The sequence below is a fragment of the Malurus melanocephalus genome, unplaced genomic scaffold, assembly GCF_030028575.1.
Source record: "Malurus melanocephalus ecotype Western Australia unplaced genomic scaffold, MMel_1.1 scaffold_126, whole genome shotgun sequence".
In the NCBI taxonomy this organism is placed as follows: domain Eukaryota; kingdom Metazoa; phylum Chordata; class Aves; order Passeriformes; family Maluridae; genus Malurus; species Malurus melanocephalus.
The window spans coordinates 428,643-445,281 of NW_026623358.1; the positions used below are offsets into that span (position 1 = coordinate 428,643).

Below are 16,639 nucleotides of genomic sequence, written 5' to 3' on the forward strand. Positions count from 1 at the left end.
TGACCATGAGATATTCGACACTTGCACCTGTAATAGCACATGCATAGTCCCAGCCCTCTTGACAGTCAGCAGAGAAGGACAGCTCCAAAGAAATTATTTCTGAATGACATTTTATGGGTTGCTGTAAAAKTAAAGCTGGCATGTCAATTGGCTTCAAATTGACATTCATGCAAAATTTTACTGCATCATTTCGGGGGTCCACAGTCTTCAAGAAGACAACAAGCTACTGTTTAACAGATAAGAGGTAGCTTTGAGGCCTCAGGTAGCTTTCTCTTACTTAATATTTCACAGTTCAGAGCCTAACCATGACCTACTAGAGCTTCCTGGAACAGGAAGAAAGTCATCCTTTCCCTTCAAATGGTGGCATTAATTTATTTCTACTTGCACTTTTATCTCTACACATTGGCCTGGGTTCTGAAGTGAGAGTGAGTATATCTGTCCTTGGTACCTGCAAATCCCTGTCCCATGGTAASTCTGCCTCTGGCCATCATGGAGGTCACTGAGTTTAGGAGAGGACCTAGGGGTTGTAATTCTCAGAAAAATACTTTCTTTCTGGGATTGAAAAACAAAACAAAAAAACAAACTAACAAAAAATCCCCCAAACAACCCACAAAAGCAAATAAACAAATGAGCAAAACCAAGGGGAAAAAAAAAAAAAAACAACACCATAGGAACTTGCAAGGCTTTGCCTTCAAAAGAAATCCCACATCCCAGAAGCAAATGTTACCTGATGTAAATACAGACAGGCACTTTTATGTAATTTAGCTCAGCACAATTAACAAAGGATATTGCTATTAATGTGCTGCAGGAAGAAAAAGTACTTCCCAAGCACCTAACAGCAACATGTTGTGATCCATGGATATAAATGACCAAATAAAATGAAAGGATGTAAAAATGTCASGGAAACACCAGCCGTAATCTAATGTTGTCAGTGCACTGCACACACACCTTGTAATTACTAACACATTTGGCCTACAAATATATTTTAGACAGGGAAGTCCACTGCTTCTGTACCTGCTTGAGCTGCTTTTGATCCCTAACAAYTGATTTAAACTCTTCCATCACTTCCTTTGCCCAGTGAAATAATGATGAGATGCTATCACAGGGTGAGGAGGAAGGCAAACGGGGGTATTTACACACATGCCAAGCAGATCTATTTGCAAACTTTYAGTAAATTAAGTAACGCAATAAAAATCCTAACCTGCTGGAAGCATTTTAAGCTCTTCTCTTTTCCTCCCAGCTTCTTCTGACATGCACGCTTCTCCTCCTTTCACGGCATTAAACTGCTTTTCCACTTCCTTTACAACAGTGGGAATACTTCCCTTATGGGTGTCGGGATCTTTGGGGGAGGTCAGAGGTTGCCCTGCAGAGGAAATGACAAGCTGTGAAATGTAAAAGAACAATTCCTTCCACATGTTTCCTTGCTGCAGGAGCAGTTAGGGGTTGCCGGCTAGCATCACGATGGGATGGGCCAGGCCTTTGTCTTAGCAGTCCTGTCAAAACTAATTTACAATTAAAGACCTGYGCAACTGTTTAAAGCTTTACAACCCTGGCGAGTTTCAAGGACTGCTGAGGCAAAGTGGTACAAACCAATCTTATTATTAACAGCCAGGTAGATAGACAGAAACAAGACAGACAAAAAAATGCTCTGAATTGTACAGTAACCAGAAAAATTGCACACCTGAAAATGATCTCTCTGTATAATATTTATTTTGGCTATAAACTCATAGTTTGAGAACTAAACACATTTCAGTGGTTCTAACTTTTCTTCTGGTTGCTCTGTGGGCACAGGAGCCAAGTGCACTGCTGTTACACAGAAAACCTCAGTGAGAGGAAAGAAAAAATAAAGTGTAGAGGGAAAATGAGATATCTGTTCATTGTGAAAAAAATGAGTGTCCTTAAAACTATTCTCAAACAGCTGTGTTTTTTTGTTTTTTGGGGTTTTTTTGTGCTCCCATAGTAGAGCAGGGGTGTATAAGAGACAAGCAAACTTTCTGGTAAGATGTTAGACACAGAAAATCTGCATGTTGTGTTTAGTCTAAAGACAGGTCAGGTAGTGGAAGTCTTTCCATGTGACAAATATACCCAATAAAAGAATAGTAACAATCATTTCTGCTGGCCCAGACTCCGTGAGCAGTGTAGTCATGCTTACACAACACTGTAACAGCTCTATTACAGCAACATCATCCTGCTCCTGGGACCAAAGCAGCCTGGCTACCTTGGAACATTTCCCTCAAAATCTTCTCTGATAACACCCCTCCCCCAACACAGCCACGCTAAGTAAAACGCCTTTCTTGATTTCACATTCTAGTACTTGCGATAATTACTGCTTAAAAAATGCACTATCGGTCACAACTCTTTAGGTTCACCAAAAATACACAAAATTTAGCACTAAAAAAACCCCAAAACATACTGTTTCAGTATCTTAATCCTTCTCAGTGGCTGTTCCACCTTCTACTTTGCAAGAATCCTTTTTAGGTCTTGAGTGCACATCAGTATATGCTGATACAGCGCTGATCACACTTCAAGATTTCAAAATGGACATTAAAGTGGTATGAATAAGTCAACTGGAATGAAAAAGGTTTTCTTTTGGTTCCTAAAACTACAGAGGACAAAATCATATCTAGCTTTCCACTTGTCTGTTTTATCGGATCACARTTTTTCTGGTGGGCACAAATGGGTGTTGGCATATCAGGTCAGATCAACAGCACAGCAAGAAAAGCAAGCATTTGGAAGAAGGTTCCCAACAAGGGAAAAGTGACACTTCCCAAATGAGCYTGTGTCTGACTTAAAAGTGTTTGAGCTGGAGAAGTAATATATGAGTGCTGTCTGTCTASTTTTATGAGAATGAAAGAGCTGCCAGTTCCAGAAAAGACTGTTATGCTGACATTTTGCACATGTGAATCCCTTTTTCTATGGATACTGAAGTCAAAGGGGTCTTGCTGGATTTCACTGGGAGAGTGTTTCCTTGATGAATTTGGATATTTAGTGTTTAAATGGAAACTCTCAATATTGAGAGATTTTTTTTTAGAAGCCTGTGTTACTTAGATCCAAGCCTACCACAGCAACATTCCTGGTAGTTGCATCAAATTTTCCTACCTAAGCTCCTTCCATCAGAGTTGTTACCACCTTTCATACAACAACAAAAAATAAATTCCACTCAGAAATTGTCATTCATTTTCTGACAGGGACTGTTGATCCTGCAAAGGGCAACAGATCAACAGCAGAAGATTTCCTTAAGAAAAGCAAAGTATGGTGGTAGCAAAAACAGAAGCTGTCTTCTGCCATGAAACTCTTAGAAAATACCACTTCAAAGGAACAGAGAAAAGATATGATTTGGACTACAAGACACACCAGAGCTGATAATGTGCATCTGTGTTCTGAACAGGAGGGGGAATGGRAGGTATTAGGTGCCATTTCCTTGCRYTGTGCTCTGGACCAGAKAGCAYRTGCAGCAGGAAAAAGCCATACCTAGCCCTACACAGAGCTGCTGTTTAAAAGAATAATGTAGCCTGGAAGTTAATGGAARTAACATGAAGGCTCTGTTTTAAACTTCTAAAACCAAGACAAACTTGAAGTGAAGGTTAAAACACCATCTCCTAACCTGCTTTATTTCGTTTATATGTTGCAGTACCACATATGGTATTGATATRTAAGATCACTCACTATTTAGACTACTGCAGTGGAGTGAGTTACAGCGTACTCGTCTTCATTTAGACTGTTCTTGCTTTCTCTGGTTTGTGTCTCAACCTTAATGTCACTCTAACAGAGCTTMCCCCTCCCCACCCTGGTTTTTCATGGTTTAACAGATATGTGCTGTATTTATAGGGCATATCAACATGCGACAGCTTGCCACAGATCATAAACACATTTTTCTGTTGGAAATGTTGAAGTTGTGATTCTTGCCACGTGATCTCCAGTTCTCTAAGGTTTGTTCCTTTAATTGTAAATAGCCACAAAGTCATCAAGCTAGCATTTAATAAACTTTTAATTTGAAATGGATTACCACATGTTGTGTTTGTTTACCCATTATTAAATCTCTTAGCAACATATCACCAGCAGAAACAGCATACTGTAGCACTGCATAGATACATTAAAAAAACAAACCCATGGGGGATATTGGCAGCTAATAATATCTTTAAAGAATGCTCCAAGAAAAACAAATAAATATAAGCAATATCAAAAATTGCTCCTAAAATTTTTGTTAGTGCAAATCTGTTTGGCAGGAAAATTGCAGATCTTCCATGATCACCTTATCAGCAAATTTCAGAGGTCTGAATGCAAAATAGGACATACGCTGATGCTCTTTCTCAGATCTTAAAATTATGCCTTTCTTGACTTTTCAAACTGAACATCACAAGTTTTCCCAAATGTTTCCAGAAAGTGTGACCTATTTAACTRCATCCTCAATGTGTATTTCCAAATGCATGTGAGGATTGACGATAGGACCAAACAAGTTTGATTCTTTAAGAGTTTGTCCATAATACTTCACTGCCGATAAGGGTCGCCTGCAATTCTACTGTTTGGATCTGCTATTCATGGTTTGCTGCATCTCAAAGCAACTTAGCAGATATGTAGARGATATATGACAACAAAAATTACCTTACTCTCATGCAAGTATATGTTTACACCTCCACACTTCTTGTATCAGAGTGGTTATATAAAAGCCTTTTGATCACAGTGCAGTCACTGCTTAGCCTAAAAGCATCTCAGGGCAAACAAAATTTTCTTTATCTCCTACATCAGTACTAACTTTCTGAAAAACACTTCTCCTGGCCTCTTTTCAAGTTATACTTCCAACCTGAGCTGCCTGTTTACCATGCTAAATGATTATTGCTTATGCATTCTCTTTCTTTCCTTTCAAYAGCCTGCCCTTTCTCCTCCACACCATTTACAGTGCATCAAATGCTGTTCTCAAATGCCTAAGGAACCTCCGTCCTGAAGAGCCAAGTCTTGTTTCAGATCTACACAKGATATTCACACATACACTACAATCTATGGATTGGCTGAGCCCTTCAGTTCATTAAGCAAGAGAGAATATAGAAACATCTGTATAGCAAAAATKAGTTATTTTTGTTCATGGCAGTCTGGTCCCACATGCTGAAAAAAGAAAAGCGGTGTCCTGCCCTTCTTCTCATTATTGGAGTTCTACCAGTAGAAAAGCAATTTGTGAGTCCATTACAATATGGTGAATTATGTCCTCAGTGTAGCTACATCTCTACATCAGAAGGTTCACAGAGGGTGGGGAGGATGCTCAGTCTAAAAGGAACATGCAGTGATTTTTTAAGAAAGCTTCTGTGGAGGTCTGCTCTATACCAGCAAGTTATAATTGTCCTTTCTATGGGTTACCACTTGATTGAATCTTAACAGAATTTCATAGCAGTGGTGTGCAGCATGTTTCTGATGCCAGAACTATGTCCCTGCCAAGTCTGAAGACMCTGTTGTAGCCCAAGGAGGTGCTAAAGTTCTTCCGGAAGCAGACAAAAAAACCCATTTTTTTTCTTTTCTCTTCCTGTAAGCTTGGTGTCATAAACAGCTGAACTGTCACTACTGTGACATTCCAAACATTATTCAGCCCTAAGCAYAGGCCAGCATAGCCATCTCATCCTCAGCAATGAGGCTGGGTCAAATTGCTCGCACATGAAAACAAAGTTAGACCACCTTAATAAAAAGGATCACAGTATTCCTGCCCAAATACACGTTGGACCCATATCTGAATGAAGAAAATCTAGCTTAACAAGGACAATAATGACTAGCCAGCATTAAAACAAAACTATGGGTTAATTCAGKGAAAACCTGAATGGAAACATCAAAGTCTGAATCCATCACCATCACCTTGTGGTCCAGGCTGTACAACTTTGTCTGAGACACCATTCTTTTCAGCAGTGCTTGAATACATGAGAAGGTCAGGTGGGAGATGAAGATGCATATCACACTTGTTTTGCTTATSTGAATCCTGTGGTAGTTTAATTATCTATCAAGAGGGAAAACACCAAAAAAAGTCAGTTCAGAATTCTACAAAGCCAGAACATACTTCTTGTACACTGTGAACCCTAGCAGTCCAAGATGTTGTATAAGAATTTTAGGAAGTCCTTGTTTCTCTACACTCCGTTTACTATAGTTTTCTCCCATATAATTGTTCAATGTATGTTTTCCCCATGCTTACTAATTAAAGCACATATCCTGGTCAATGGGGAATGAGCCACAATCCAATTTCAGAATCATATGGAAAAATATTGGGAAAACAGAACAACTTTTAAAAATACAAACCTGAAAGTAGAGATTGCATAGCCAATGATCCAAGTCCTGAGAAATAAAATTTTCAATTTTTTTGAATCGGTCAATCTTGGAGTCATAATGGCCTCTGAGGAAGGGACATTTAAATTTTCCCTCCAAAGTATTAAAATTGCTATCATATAAGGGAAAAGCTCCCCATCCCACTTCCTGATCAATCCAAGTATAGGTCCCACGAAGAAGGAAGAGTTCAAAGAGGAGTACCATGCCAGGCTTCACAGCTTTTCCATGTGGTAGAACCTGGCAAAGGAGGAGAAAAAGGATAAGTTACAAAAAAATATCACAAGGGAACTGACTTTCTTTTATCATATAACTACAAACTTCMTATCTTTGGACCAATTCTGCATGCTAAAACAATTAACAACTCTTCTCTTCCCGAAAATCACATATTTGAACAATTTTCCTCTCCAACAAAAATGTTGTGCTTTTTTTTGTGTAGCTATTTTATGATTTCTTTTTTGGTTTTTTTTCTGCTCTTGGCTTTCTCAAAGCATTCATTTCTGTCTTTATTTACCAGGAAAAACATTGCCACTAGAAATCTTTAAGATAGAGTAACAAACCAACTTGGAAGTTGAATCTCTGACAACTTCCTGAGATTCACCACTGGATTCGTCTTGCAGCAACTTTGGAAAGTTCATCCAAACATCCAATAAGAAGGCCTGCAAACTTGCTCCTGACTGAGTCAGAAACCCTTCTTCAYCCAGTTCTGGGAATGATGTTGGTACACAATAACCTTCTTCCTTTAAATTAAAGCTCTTATTACAAAGTAAACCTCAGTGTAGGGTTAAAAAGGATTTTGAGGTAACAAGTTCTCAGCATATCAGAGACTGGCAAACACAGTTTACACTTCTCATAATATAGGTAGAGATGTTCTTCTRAGCAGTTTGGAGCTGTAGAAGAGGGTTAGCAATGCCTTGGGGCCTGGAGCAATTGTGTTCCCATGGCAAAGTCTTGAAATCGAGTKGTGAAGAAACACCCTGAGGCAATGAGTTTATGTAAATCCCTCTGTAAGGTTTTGCCAGGTACAGAAGAAAGAAGGGTAAACACAAAGAAAAAGAAATCTGGTTCTCTGCCACAGTTTTAACTGTTTTCTTTAATTGAGGTGGGTGTTGACCCAGGTGCCATTGAGCAATTGTGATACATTTAAAAGGACAGATAAAACCAAACCCACACAAAAGCTAGAACAGGAAGATGACTACCATCACACCCAGGCTAACAGCTATGATCTTGGGGACACAGGGAACAAATACATCAGCTACACCACTCACACAGTGAAACATCTGCTTCACCACTACTCCTACACATCCACCTGAGAGAACTGGGACTGCCTAATCTCTTAAATAAGCAATCTTGGATGCTTCTTTAATAAAGACAATTTTGTTTCTTGAATGTTTTTCACATTTTATTGTTCCCATTTCAGTCCTCACACTTCACAGCAGTGAATGCCTTGGTACACTTGCCTGCTCAACATTACCTTTCCGTCCAGCCAAGGCAGAGAAAGGAGCCTTTTCTCTTTCTCTCCTCCCTGTGAACTGAGACAAACTTGCAGAAGGCCACAATATTCAAGAGCATCCTCTCTGAGTATCCTGTAGGATACACCCTCTATACTTCTTGAAACATAACCCCCAAAAACCTCCAAATAGAAGACATCCATGCAAACCAATTGCCCACTATGAATGCCAAAATCTTCTTAAATTAGCAGGGATCTCCTCAATCAGATGACATTCTACAGCCAATAATCAGCCACAAATCTTTGCTCCTTCAGATATTTCTGCATGTGAGTACASACCTCGACACAGCTCTTCCTTAATGCGTATATTTGAATACAAGCATCACTTCTCTAATACTCTTGACTGAAGAGCAGGTAGGATAACCAGCATAACCCAGGTTCAGCCAAGCTTTTTGTCTCCCTTTTTCTGAAGCAGCCAAGGGATTTGCCTACACCAGGAACTGCCATGTTAGGAGATGATAAGTGTTCACAGTTGTGCTGCATTCTATAGCATTTCTGAAGAGGTGAATATAAATTATTATTTCTAATAATATGCCTTCCTTTTTCAAATTTTTTATTGTGATTAGATAACAGCAAGGGAGAGAAAGTCATATAAGGAAACCTTTAAAAATTATAAATAATGTCATTATTATGTAGGTGTACTTTATATTAATTATGTAAATACATTCTAAGACTTAGTGTAGACTTAAAATGAAACAGAAGCATCTGTTGAAAAATGCCATAACCCTGTGRCAGCTGCTATTAAACCATTAACAGTATCAGGTTTCATTTAAACCAGATTTACCATTTTCTGTAACAGCCCGTGGGAAAGCTAAAAACATTAGCCACAAATTACGGACAAAAGAGATCCTTAATCAAGCCATACATTTCATTTGGYTAGATGGGTGCTAGATAGTAACCTCTGTGCTACAAATTAAAGGTGATGGTTACAGGGCTGTGATCAAAGGCAGTTACCTGAAATATTGAACAATCCTAAAGCATTCAGAGATGAAATCACTGCTGTATCACAGCATCCTTTCCAGTTTCTCTCTTGCTTMCCAGCCTTACTCTTAAGAATAATTCAACAGTACATGCTCTTCTGCTAGCTTGCACATTAACAAAGAGCGGTCAGCAGCTGGTGTAAGAGTAATCATAGTCACCATTAAAATTTTATTTCTTTGTTTTTCGGTTCACGGTTATTCTTCATTTGCTGTATGCTTTTATCCTGGACCTAAACTGCGAACTCCTTCTTTGGGGCTGGAAGCATCCATTTGCTTACCATTACTGAAGCCAGGTGTTTAAGCCATGCCAGGATGAAAACACATAATCACAAAACATTAACATTAACAAGGACTTTAAAATACACCTGTCTGCCACAAAGTCTGAGGTTGTAAAGGCTATCACGCTGGGAGTCCTTACTCATGAACACTGGGTACCTGGCCCAGGTAGGACAGTGTCATACATCTCAGCTTACACAGTCAAATAAAACATACCTGTCAAGTTAGAAATCTCTTTCTGTTGAATCCATCCAAAAATCCCAGCCAAGACTCTGCCTGTTACTCTATGCCATCACACCAAGCGTTCATGCAGGTGCCTGTGAKCTTTCATTTCCATCCTGATGGACASTGGGAGTGTGATTTATATGGGAGGAACTGTTTAGCTGTTTAGGAAGGACTAGCCAGGCTGAAGCAGGAGAGTTTCAAAAAGGAGGAAGCTCCTCTCAACATCCATGCTAAACCTTTCCCCATTGCCACAAAGAGCACAGGTCTCTGTCACAGCTCACTGTCCCCACCCCAGGGTCAGGAAGCCCTGGGAAAGAGCTTGGTCTTGTGCCACCTGCCCTTCATTAGCCTCTTCCTAGTCTGTGAGCCTGAGAGTTGGGATTTGGGACACGGCCAGCCCTTAGGCATGGATGCACAAAGGCATTTAGGCAGATAGCTCAGATTGAAATCCACAGCCTTAGAATGCCTGTGTGCCTCTGTGGGTCTGAGGTGTTGTGCTCAGGTGCAGGGTAGGGTTCCTGTRCTCAGGAACAGCCCAGGTAAACAGAGGAGGAGGAGGAGGGAGGATGGGGATCAGTAACTGCTCCTCTCCAAGAGACTCAGAGCCGTGCTTGGGATAGACAAGCCACAACAGCTCAAACTGAGCAGTTTGTTCCGATGGAGTGTTTTGTCTCTGAAGAAAAAGAAAAAAAAAAAAACCAAAAAACCCAGAAATTATATTTTTCCTGCTGGTGGCAGCCTTATTTGAGGTACTATCTGGTAAGTTAATCCACAATCCTGCACCAACGCTGTTGATGTTCAAAGAGCACACACCATCTAAGGATATSTTGTGGTGTTTTCATGGGTCTGCCCTCCAACATCTTACCTCAATCTCTGTGCTCAGGTAAAATTTTCACGGAGGTCTGCGAGGTTTATAGATTTTACAGTGCTATGAAAGCGTTGAGCCCCCACTTTTTACTGCTGTCATTTCTTCTGCAAAGAGATGCAGCAGAGAATAAATAATGCTCGTGTGTGCCTGCACAGGCACAAATAATACTTCTTAGTCTGCAGCTAACAGTGTTGCATTTAATTGAATTAAATCATAATGAACTAAAATTATCCCCTGCCACTTTTTCTGAATTCAACTGTTTTATATCAGTTTTATTGTAATATGTCTAACTTCCCCATATGCCACCATAGTTTCTCTGCATAGAGAGAATGAATTCTATTTGAATATTTCAATAAACAGATCCAGTGTGAGGTTTTGGGGGTTTTTGTCTGACTTACTCTCAGATTTTAACCTTGTCAGAGAAGAAATAAACTTTTGCTTCTTTCTTCTGCACCTTCAAATGTTTGCAATTTAGAAATGAAATGGGCAAAAGTCATGTTACTTAATTCATATCACACAAAAATTTGACCAATACAACTCAAATTAATTAAAATATGCAAAATACTCATTATTATAGAAAAATCTTGATAAATGCCATATAATTGAACAGCCCATCATTTCTGATTATGAAAAGTGCAGCACAAGAATCTCACTGGTGTAAAACAGAAGTAGAAAATCTTTTAAATAGGAAACAGTTCCCATCACTAACAAATAAAAATTACTTCACTGTGTAAAATGAATAGTGCTGAAGAGGTGGCTGGTTTTGCCCAGTTAAAGTGGAGTTTCCAAAACCCGATTTCTAGCTGTCCCTGTTTATGTGTCCCTGTTTATGCTGCGAGGCCAGCACATAGGCAGAGAGAAGGGCATTCTTGTGAAATGTTTGTGTAACTCTGAAATTTATAAAAGGCCAGAGGGGAGGAAATAGAAACATGGACTGAAGTAAAAATAAAATATCACATTATTAGGGTTTTTSCAAAAGTCCCTATCTATCACCAGAATGTTCTGGAATAGCTGAAAACTAATTTCCCCAGCTTTCCATCACTTGCTGTCTTCGAACAGGTATCTGAATACAAAATAACACACAAATCAGAGAAGGACCATACAGTGCAATGTCATTCATTTCCTCACTATTTTTTCCCCCTGCTCTCTGAGAGAATAGGCCTTTCAAACCTGACATTGGTCAAACGACTCCCTGCAGCTTGCAGATCTCCTTAAGCCTTTAAGCAGTTCCACCACTCTTCCTGGAAGCCAGCCTCCCTGRCAGCAGCAGAGTATGGACCAAGAGCTGTTGGGCTCCCAGATGATCCGTCCGGAGCACAGACAGCAGTATTTGCAAGCAGGCAATTTATCCACTGCTTTCAGTGGTGGCAGRGAGCAGGATTGCTCCTGGCACACGGTGTCAAATCACCCCAGTGTCGTTCCAGAGCCACACCAAGTGTCCCCATGCAAGCACCTGTCCTCTCCCATGCTACCAGAGCAGTGAYAATTCCCCATTGCCTGCCTTTCCCCTGGGAGAGATAACTCAGGCCATGGTTAACTCCAGCAGCATCGCATGCACCGCAAGCACCTTACACCACAGGACCAGAATCCGGCCTTTTATCTTCCCTAATATAGGGGCATAATGTTTGCATTCTGCGAGCTTTAGCCTCTGCATCTGTTGCTAATTGTCCTGGCACATCTGCTGCTAATTCTTTCCTGCTCTCGGACCAGCAGGGAGTAGTAATGTATGGCACATACAGCTCCTGCCTCCCCGAGCRCTTCTGGTGAAATATTGACCTGCGTGGATTCTGACCTCATCTTGTGAGGGAGAAACTGTCTGTGTGAGAGGAAAGCAGGAAACCCAGTTCCTTCTCTCATTCCACTTACTTATTCCCGAGACTGATTTCAGCACGGCCAGAGCATGAATTTCCCAGGATAACGTGGACTACAGACACGAAACAGCAGAGTTTATTTCTTTTGTGTCAAGAGGACACGTATTTTGCCCAGAAACCACTTGGAGCCGAGGAGTCTCACGAAGCCGTAGCCTGTTCGGCACGCAGGGCTGAGTCACGCAGCAGCACCGCTCCGCCTGCCCCGCGCTCCAGAGAAGGAGCAGGCAGCTTTCCTCTCTTTCTTGTTCCAGTAGCTGCTTCATCTCATCCCTTCCCTGCTGCTGTTCTAGATTGCTCACACCTCAGGTGGCAGCCTGTTGGACCATAGGCTTCCTTCAGAGAACACTCACTTCACAAGGCAAGCAGTGACAACCCAGAGTTCACGCTCCTTCAGCATTTCCTGGATGGTCCAGACCGGGTCAGGCTCTGTTCTCCTTCCACAAGAGGAAAGGAAGACCAACTTCAGAGACTAAATTAATTTTTCCTTGTTTGTTCTGCTKAAAAATTGCACAATTAAGCAGGATAACCTTTTGCTCTTTGATTGCATAAAGTACACTTCCCATTTCTGTGGTACAATTTTGCAACTACCCTGCTCATCCTGAGCTTACAGATAATTAGTTGATATATACATATATATAATATCAGATATATATAACAAAGAAAAAAAAATTATTTTCTGAGGATGTTTTGCCAGCTCCCGTGATTTGCATGCAGATCTGGACCAAAACACACTTTAGGTGCCTTTTCAGAGTTCCAGACTGTCAGTTCTGGTGAGTCATGGATGGATGCTCTTTTTTTCCAATCACCGAATTTTTTGTTGAGGCCAGCATTTATGTTGTACTTGGTGCTCTCTGTTGTTTGTGTCTCTCTTGGAGCTCAGGATACAGGCAGAGGTTGCATTCTGCCTTCCTGCTGATTTGCCCCAGATAATATATGGCTTTTGTACAAYTGTTGTATCTTATGGCTCATGTCAAGCTCTGTTACAGACATAATTTCCAATTAAGTAGGGAATAAACCATGGAGTGCTSCAAAATAAAATGCTGTCCCCTGACACTTTTGATGTTTAACACATGTCTGCTGGATTTATCAAAGCAGACTACATACTTTCCTCTAGTCAGATATGATGCATTGTAACGCAGGTCATATTTTGGAGGTTTCTGGGCAGCATGCATTGCTTTTAGGTGATCCAGCATACACAGTGAATTCCAGCAGGTTTTTCCAAGGACTCCTCCACTGGAGCACAATGAATGGACAACAAGTGAAAAGTAACTCCAACTAATCACCAAAATCAAAACCTGGGATAAGCAGTAACCTCTTGGATATGTAATAAATTGTACAGGGCTAAGTAAGGTAGATGCAATAGATTCGAATATGTAATAGCTTTGTAAGAATTGCTCTGGGAACATACATTTTGAGGAGCTGTTGCAGAGACATCTAGAAATGGCAATCAAAGACCAACAAACCCCAGAMAAACAAAACCAAAGCAGTAAAAATTATGTATTCCTTCTCTGTGAAAAAGTCAGAAGTGCAGTCTTCAAATAAATAGAAGCATTTGTATAAGTTTAGTTCTTGAATTTACCAAAAGGTTCACGTAGCACCTTTTCATTGCAACTACAAATAATTACATCCAGGAAAATTTAAGTGGCTCTCATTTTGAAAGTCCTCTGGCACTGCCAAGCACTATCTTTTTTTTCATATTGTATCAAACCCTTATATTATGTCCTATAAAGTGTCCTAGAGCTATATGTTCTTCATTTATGCCAGCATTTCACTGAAGAATAAAATAAACCAGAAGGGGAGGAGGAGGGGGTGAGGGAAGTTTGCAGTCTAGTTTTCCTAATGATACCTTGTTTTGTAATTATTAAAAACATCACAGTCTTTGGACAGCTGCTGACACACAGAAAATAATGTCCGGAAAACTGTTTGTTTCATCATATTTTAAGAATTAATACCTTAGGTCATGTTAATCAGTTTCTGATATATGTAGTTTTCAAAATGCACTTCAGGGAAAAAAAAATGCTGGAAATGACTAATAACAACAAAGATATGAACTTTATTCACTAGCTATCTAAATGTGAACATTRCAAAAGTACTTTGCCATCTGAAGTATTTAGGAAGCCTTAAATAAATAATAAATCCCTCATTCAGTGAAATAGAATATCCTCTTTTTTTCAAAGCAAAAGAGTTCAAATTTATTAATTTTGTAGCTATATTTTAAAATGAGTGTCAGCCCCTGCTAGATGACTGCATGATAAGTGTCCTGAAACTTCAGGAAAAGGCACTAAATTTTTCATAGCATTTGTGTTTCATTTTCAGTATAATAAAAATATGGTGCCCTTTTAATAATGAATAATAGATCTCCTGGTATGATTTACATGAGTGGATTAAATGTCATGTTTGAAAAGTTGCTGTTTTATTCATATTGAATTTCCCTCAAGTAAAACAAAATGGTACCCAGCTACTGTTATAATATTGCTAGTACCTCTCCACGCTTGTACATAAATATTAACCAGTTGATATACTCTTTAACAATCCTCAGTTCTGTGAACTATTCTGTCAGCAATGGTATCTTTTCATGCAAATGAACAGATTTAGTACTACCCCAAGTTTCCAGGTACGCTGGGAAAAATGTGTGGCATCAGTGCTTACACATGTGTGGAGCTCACACCTCTTCTGCTGAGGTACCAGGTTTGAAAGGCTCTCACAGAATAAGGATTGATGCCAAATGGATGCAGCAGGACTGGGGTTTAAAACCAGTTTGGGGAGCTCAGCACTGACACAATTGTCCGTCCCTGTTTCTGTTTGACAGCGCTGGACTGACTTCCCAGATGACTGGACAGTGTAATTGATGTTTTTAAAGTGCCACTGGCAGGCAGCCTCATTGGCTTGCAGAGCCCTTCACAATATCTGCAAAGTTTCTAACTGAACTTCCCATTTTGAGCAAAAACTATCTTCCCAACAGACAATATTTTTTTCTAGAAAAGTGTTTCAGAAATTTCAAATACTTGAAATAGGTACACGTTCCTTAAAGGTTCCTTCCTTGGCAATTTTCAAAAAAATACTTTGGTTCTGATAACTGAAACTACAGCTGAAAATATTTTTTTTAAAACAAGTATTTTTACCACTCTCGAACTTCTATACCATTGAAGCCAATGAGTATTTTGATTTGGAAAAGTGAGGGTTTGATCTTATTGTTGTAATTGTTTCATGCAATTATTTTAATGTCTACTGAATTAACTTTAGAAAAACAGGCAAAAAAAAAAAAAAAAAAAAANNAAACCAAAAATTTTTAAATCATTAAAAAAAATAACCAAATAAACAACCCAAACACTTTTTTTTTTCTGAGTGAAACTAAACTGCTGCATATTGTAACTTATTTCTCCAACTCATCATAAAGATGATAAATGTAATCAGGACTTGCTAACACTGGGACATAATCCTGTGGAGTAAAATACTGCTTTAAATACACTGTGGTCAAAAAATATTTACTGACTGCTTAAGTCTTGTCTATAGTAGGATCTTAGCCATCATGGGATAGCAATAAGGAAGTTGCAAAATCCTTGTTCTAGTGTAAAGATGATGCAGTCACATCTGTTCAGGCGCTGCAAGGACCATCCAGTTGCCCAACTGCCTTACTCTATGCACAATAAGCATCTCACCTCCTTTCCTATCCTCTCCTTACTCAACTTTCATTCCAGACCTGAAAAAAACCTGGCAATGCAAAAATACACTGAAGGTTTAAGAACRAAGCTTCTTCTGCACCAGTTAACCTCTACACAATTTTTTAATTTCAAGTACACATTGAGTTTGTTTTATAATGTAGGTGAAACTTCAAAATAGGTCTCACTTTGCCTAAACCATACAGCCTTAATCTATCAAAGCAAAAACTAAATATATGAAAATATCCTAAAAATGTTGAGCCTAAAACAAGTTCCCTTCAGATCATGCTGTTCATTGCTATTCCTAAAATTGTAAAACGACATTTGAAACAGCAATCGTGTTTTACCACAATCCAAAGCATACATACATATTTCTTTCAGCATAATTTAAGGAAAATAAATTACTTGTGTAACTGTCTGGCCTTACTGAAGGATAAATAAAATTCAACTGGAGCTATTAGGAGCCTCTGTCTAGTATGCAGTCAGAGGTTATTGGGGGAGGTAGGTTGACAAACTAAAAAGGAGGACAATGAAGGAGCGGAAAGAGGGGAAGCTGGCAAACTGGAGCAAAGAACATTGATTAATGAACAAAAAACATTTTTGAAAGGTCGGGTGTGCAAGTCAGACTAGCCCTGAGGCAGATCTAACTTACATGACCAGCACTTTCTGTACGCAGCAGGTAACCCACGCTGACACCAACTTTGCCGACATGACAGGGTTATTATTTTTGGAAGGACGTAGTGTTCTGGAACAATTTCTCTAATATATTAGTTAAAATTAGGCTTTCCTTCAATATCAAGCATGCATGTCTTCATTTTCATCATGTTTACACTGAACTCCTATTATTATTCCAGCCAGTGGAAACAAAAGCATATTCTTCATTTGTGAGCACTTCTATTTCCACCCCATAATATATCCCAGGGCAGCAGTGCCATGTGTAAGTTCTCATGTGCTCA

At 39.5% G+C, this 16,639-nt stretch overlaps 1 protein-coding gene across 1 annotated transcript in view; it reads right to left on the minus strand.

Moving 5' to 3' along the window:
- The window catches only part of LOC130576083 (uncharacterized), a 136,683-nt gene that overhangs the window by 52,842 nt on the left and 67,202 nt on the right, over window positions 1–16,639 (minus strand). The window contains exons 10-12 of the mRNA XM_057370469.1: window positions 6,271–6,534; window positions 5,836–5,974; window positions 1,202–1,363 (exon numbers count right to left, since the gene is read on the minus strand). Coding sequence (XP_057226452.1) covers window positions 1,202–1,363; window positions 5,836–5,974; window positions 6,271–6,534 — 565 coding nt within the window. The remainder of the gene's footprint in view (window positions 1–1,201; window positions 1,364–5,835; window positions 5,975–6,270; window positions 6,535–16,639) is intronic.